Source organism: Pipistrellus hanaki (assembly GCF_964339955.1).
Source record: "Pipistrellus hanaki genome assembly, chromosome: 1".
Classification (NCBI taxonomy): domain Eukaryota; kingdom Metazoa; phylum Chordata; class Mammalia; order Chiroptera; family Vespertilionidae; genus Pipistrellus; species Pipistrellus hanaki.
Genome location: NC_140503.1, coordinates 197,060,214 through 197,066,213, shown reverse-complemented (window position 1 = coordinate 197,066,213; position 6,000 = coordinate 197,060,214). Strand labels below are relative to the sequence as shown.

General features: G+C 46.1%; 1 protein-coding gene across 1 annotated transcript in view; it reads right to left on the bottom strand.

The window, feature by feature from the left end:
- Positions 1–232: 232 nt before the first annotated feature.
- SEL1L3 (SEL1L family member 3) overlaps positions 233–6,000 on the bottom strand; it is a 114,291-nt gene continuing 108,523 nt past the window's right edge. The window contains exon 24 of the mRNA XM_084890501.1: positions 233–1,313. Coding sequence (XP_084746627.1) covers positions 1,174–1,313 — 140 coding nt within the window. The 3' untranslated portion in view covers positions 233–1,173. The remainder of the gene's footprint in view (positions 1,314–6,000) is intronic.

The following is a 6,000-nucleotide window of genomic DNA, read 5'->3' as shown; positions in this document are numbered from 1 at the left end:
AAACAATGTCTGACCCCGTGTAAACATCATGGGGTCAGATCCTGAGCTCAGATTCCTGGAGAGCAGCCACCTGCCACCTCCCGCTAGCATTCAAGGGTTACCAGAAGGATCCCTTTTTAAGGAGGACTTTTTGTGTGTGTGTGTGTCTCTTGAGGGCAATGTATAAACCTGAGGACTTTGTACAATGACAACAGTAACTATGAAAAAGGAGAGAAAAAACACTTCCTGGAAGTTAATGTATAAAAATAATTTTTATTTACTACTGTAAATAAAGTAGTGCAAAGAGTAGTTTGGACCCACAATATTGCATTACTGATTTATTTACCACCTTAGCAGCATACAGTGCACAGTCTACCTTTCCTCTTCCTCTGTCTCTCTGACTCTCTGTCTCTCACACATACACACCCCTACATGGACTCAGGCAGGCATAAGGGGTGGGGGTGACTGTGATCTAAAGGCATTTTTTCTGCACATCCCACTGCTGCCAGTCTATTCTAATGGGTAATTCATGGAGAAGGCTACACTTAAATACTAAGCATTTTCTAAATGTTATTTTATGGATTGCAATTGAAAGGTAACCGATGCCCAACAATGTCATTGAATGATCTGGAAGCACTACAACCCTAGAAAAATTCAAGGAGCAAAATGTAAACCAATTTACAAGCCATCGCCTTCCCTGCACTTCCAGCCACAACCGATTTGTGTCAAGGCTGCCGGGTGTTGGAAGCCAAATTGCAATCTGTTGATTGGACTCTGAGGGGCAGGGCTGTGGCAAAAGCATATACCGGAATATCACCTAACATGTGGAAAAGTCACAATCTTCTGTTATTAAAGGGGATGACCAAGGGGCTAAGATTCGTAAACGATGTCCCAGGATAGAAGGATTCCGCTATGTTGCCGGGCAAACAGTGACTCCCAATACACAGAGTCACTGGGAACAAATGTCTGTGATGACCCAGCTAACCTCCCAACACACATGTGTGAATACTCTGGGCACTCTTTGTCATTTGATTAAAAAAAAAAAAAAAAAAAAAAAAAGACACCAAGTGCAAAATTCACATCCAGGTGACAAGACTTTTAAGGTATTTATCAGTAGAATGCCCTGGCCCCAGCTTTCCAATACCACCTGTCCAAAGGATTCTCTCTCATCGAGAGAGACCTGGAGCGCACAGTTCACCCACGTGGCTCTGGGTTATTAGGGACTGTGGGCTGGTCCTGAGCAGAGACATCTGCAGCTGGAGTCACAGCTGGACTTGCTGTGGTAGTGGTGGCGTCTGGGGAGGCCCCGGCTGGTGTCAGGTTGAAACCGTTGGCTGCAGAGACACACAAACAGAGGGTGAGTATTCACAACAGTACACGCAGGGCACACAACCACACCCAGCACCCAGCAAGCCAGGAGAGATGCTTCTAATTCGGTGGCCCTGAAACTGACTAGGTAAGTAATTTTCGACCCATTTTCTAAGTTCTTTAGACTTTGGTGTCACCTTCTCTAAAATGGCGGGTGAAAATAGATATATAAAGATTTCTAATGGTCCTGACATCCTGGGACACTGCACTTATGCTGTGACTTCCAGGTTAATATTTTAATCAAACGAAACAAAACAAAACATCAACTCTCTGGTTGATGTTTCTTGTGGTCACCTCTTCTCCTTCCCCCATGGCACTGATCCAATGCATGCTATAAATTATACCAATCAATTAGAAAGAACTGTTGGTTTTATCTACTAGAGGCCCAGTGCACAAAATTCATGCAATTGGGGGGGGGGGGGCCTAAGCTGGCCTGTGCCCTCTCGCAGTCCAGGAGCCCTTGGGGGATGCTGCTCCTTCAGGGAGCGAGCCTAAGCCATCAGTCAGATATCCTTTGCGCTGCCGCGAAGGTGAGAGAGGCTCCCACCACTGCCACTGCACTTGCCAGCCATGAACCTGGCTTCTGGTTGAGCAGTGCTCCCCCTCTGGGAGTGCACTGACCACTAGGAGGCAGCTCTTACATTGAGTGTCTGCCCCCTGGTGGTCAGTGTGCATCATAGCGACTGGATGTTCCTCTGTTTGGTCAATTTGAATATTAGCCTTTTATTACATAAGATACCATTTGGATGACGAGTCCGAGAGGGCACTCTGCGAAGTTGCTGTTGTACAGGGTATGGAACAAGTGTGCAGTAAACCAGATTCGGGGCTGATAGTGCCCAGCAACAACATATACCCCACAGCCAAAGGTGGAATCGCATGGCTCCATGAGGAATCGGGCTCCCTCCTCTCTGGTTCTGGGGTGTGTCACCTGAGAATCTCCGCTGCTGAGTCACTGCGGCTCAGTAGCTCCTGTGTTGAGCGTCTGGCCCCTGGTGGTCAGTGTGCAACACAGCTACCGGTCGGATGAACACTTAGCATATTATCCTTTTATATATATAGATGTCAGTGGTTTTCAAATGGGAGGAACTTTGCCTTCTAAGGGACAGCTAGCCATGTTGGAGATATTTTCGGTTGTGAAACTGGAGGGCGGGGTACTATTGGCAGGTAGTAGGTAGAGGCCAGTGGTGCTCCTTAGCATTCTACAATGCGTGGGACAGGCCCCTTACAACAAAGAGTGACCCGGCTCCAAACCCCATAGTGCTGAGGCTGGCATCCTTGTTTCCTATACCTTGGCCAAGAGGTGTCCTGGTTATGGACTGTGGGCTCTGGACCTTTATCAGTTAGGTGACCTCGGACAAGTTTCTCACTCTCCTTCTAAAATATGGGGAAAATAAAGTATCTAGACCCTATTGAGCTGTTAGGATTCAATGAACTAATGTACATAAAGTACTTAGAACAGTGCCTGGCAGGCAGGCAAAGGGACTCAACACATGTCAGTTATTGCTACTAGAGACCTGGTTTACTGTAGACGTGTGCTAGGATGTATTAATTTCAGGCGCATGGCTTGCAGGACTGATGGCAGAGATGGTGCATTTGTTTCTGAGATGCCTACAGTTTCCCTTCAGGCCTCAGTAGCCTGGGAAAACTGCAGAAAACCGTGGAGCCAGAAAGACCAGAAGTCAAATGGCTCTGATGTTTATCAGCAGAGTGATCGTGAGCGTTACTTAACCACGCTGAGCTGGTTTCTTGTCTGTAAAATGAGGGTGGCGGTATGCAGGGACGCGTGACACAGGGCTAATACAACGGCCACAGTTTGTGCAACAATTGTAACCGTCAGCTTGCTTTTAAGTAGTGATCTTAATTAAACTCGGGAATCCTAACGTCTTTTATGGTTTCCAGTCAGTGGGACAACTTTTAAAGGTTCCTTCCTGAAACGGATTGACTTTAAGAAGATGCACATATTGGCAATCTGACTTCTAGAAAAACCCTTCAAGAGTTGCACCTCCGAGTACCTAGAGGCATCTCCAAGAGGCCGGTCTAATTCAGCGATGGGCTCCAAAGCCTCTAGGAATCTCTTTCAGCACCTACAGGAGCTCTTGTGAACCCAGAAGCTGTTCTGTGAGAACAGGAGAGTGGTGGGGTGGGGGGGAGCGAGGGGGTTGCATGATGATGTAACATTTCTCCGTTAAAGCCGTCACTCTGGCAGGGGTGATCTAACCGTGGCAGACAGCAGGAGGCACAGGGCTGTGGCACAAAAGACCACTGGCTGGTCTCCAGAGACCTGGTCTAGTCAAGTCTCATTTAACCACCGCTCATAGATGGCTTTGGGGTAGGTACTATGAATTTCCAAATGAATCTCCAAGGCCTTGGTTTCCTCATCTGTGAACAGAGAGGCTTGGGTCAGATGGCCCAAGACCCCCTCAGGCCCTCACGTGGATCTTTTTGATGATCTCTGCAGAAGTTAATGAAGGCATGCATTTTTCCCCATTTCAAGCAGAGGGGAATGTTTAAATCACCATGGTAACAAGATAAGCCAGCAATCAGTTTTCTGATTAAAACCAAAAAGTGCCACTGCGGGAACGTGGAAGGAATGCATGATCAGCGTGGCCACCGTTTAGACCTTCTCGTCAGAGCGTAATGAAAAAGCTCGGTGCTTCTACAGGAAGCTTGTTATTGCCCACGGGAGAAGGCCTCCTCCCTCCCTCTGCGGGTCTGCAATCAGCGGACCACCCCCCACAGCCTGCCATCCTTTCCAAGCGGCCTCTTTCGCTGTGCTCACCTGGAATGTGTGCTAATTCGATTACTGGACTACAATCAAGGTAACCAGGAGAATACGTGTGTTGTTTAAGAAATTACACATCGTATTCCAGAGCCAAACAGAAGTGATTTTTGGATTACCTGCCACTTAGGAGACCATTTCCCGTACATTAGTGCGAAAAATCACGAGTCCCGTGGGCAGACTCGCTGCCCGTGCTTCTATGGCTCACCCCCTAAGAATGGCTCCTACATTTTTACATGATTGGACAAAAATTTAAAAAGTAATATTTCATGACACATGAAAACCACATGAGATTCAAATTAAAAAAAAAATGTTTTTTTTATTGATTTCAGAGAGGAAGGGAGAGAGAGAAATAAAAACATCAAAGATCACAGAGAACCATTGATCAGCTACTTCCTGCATGCCCCCTACTAAGGATCCAGACTGCAGCTTGGGCATGTGACCTGGATCAAACCCAGGACTCTCTAGTCTGCAGGCCAATGCTCTAACCATTGAGCCAAACCAGCCAGGGCAAGATTAAAATTTTCATGCCCATAGTAAAGTATGCTAGGCAACCAGGCACACTGTTCATTTTCATGATTGTCAATGGCTGCTTTCACACAATAAGGAAAGTTGAGTCATGTCCTGGCTAGTGTTGCCAGGTGGTTAGAGTGTCAGCCTGTACACCAAAGGATTGTGGGCTCAATTCCAGGTTAAGGGCACATACCTGGGTTGCAGGTACAGGGAGGCAACCAATCAAGAGGCACATTGATGTTTTTATCACAATCCTCTCTCTCCCCCACCATCCCTTCCTTCCTTTCTCCCTCCCTCTCTCTCTAAAAATCAATGAAGAAAATATCCTCGGCCTGGCTCATGGTTGAGCATTGACTTACGAACCGGGAGGTCATGATTTGATTCCTGATCAGAGCACATGCCCGGCTGTGGGTTTGGTCCCCAGTAGGGGATGTGCAGGAGGCAGCCAATCAATGATTTTCTCTAATCACTGATGTCTCTCTCCATCTCCCTTCCTCTCTGAAATCAATAAAACATATATTAAAAAAATAAAAAATACCCTTGGGTGAGTTTTAACAAAATATAAAATAAGGAAAGTTGAGTTATGACAAAGATGGCCCTCAAAGCCCCAAATGCTTATTACCTGGCCCTTTACAGTAAAAGCTTGCCAAACCCTGTTGTGGACCATTGTAGGGAAAACATCTGTTTGCCAGCTGACCAGATGGGAGCATATGGGAAAGGAGAACACGAGGGAATATACTGGGTGCATCCTGAGACCACAGAATGCTTGCAAAGATGGGGTTAGTGGGGGTGCCTGAGGAGGAAGCCCCGGAAATCTCAGCTATGAATAAGCCCACCAGCAGATGATTGGATAAAAAAACTATGGTACATCTACACAATGGAATACTATGCTGCCATAAAAAAGAAGGCATTCTTATCATTTGCAGCAACCTGGATAGAATTGAAGAACATTATGCTGAGTGAAATCAGCCAGTCAATGAAAGAGAAACACCACATGACCTCACTCATTTATGGATAATAAGGAACATTATAAACTGATAAACAAAAAGAATAGATACAGAGACAGTAAAGCAACAAACAGACTGTCAAATTACAGTGGGAAGGGTAGGGAGATGTGGAGGAGATAAGAGATCAACCGAAGGACTTGTATGCATGCATATAAGCATAACTAGTGGATGCAAAACTCTGGGGAGGGAGGGCATGTATGGAAGTGGAGGGGGGATTGGTAAGATATGTACACATATAATACCTTAATAAAAAAAAAAAAAGAAAAAAAAAAAGGTCTAGCCTACTTCCTTCGGGCCTATAAATCAAGCAGGGCCCAGCACAAACGTGACCTGTGTCACTGAAACATCTCTTTA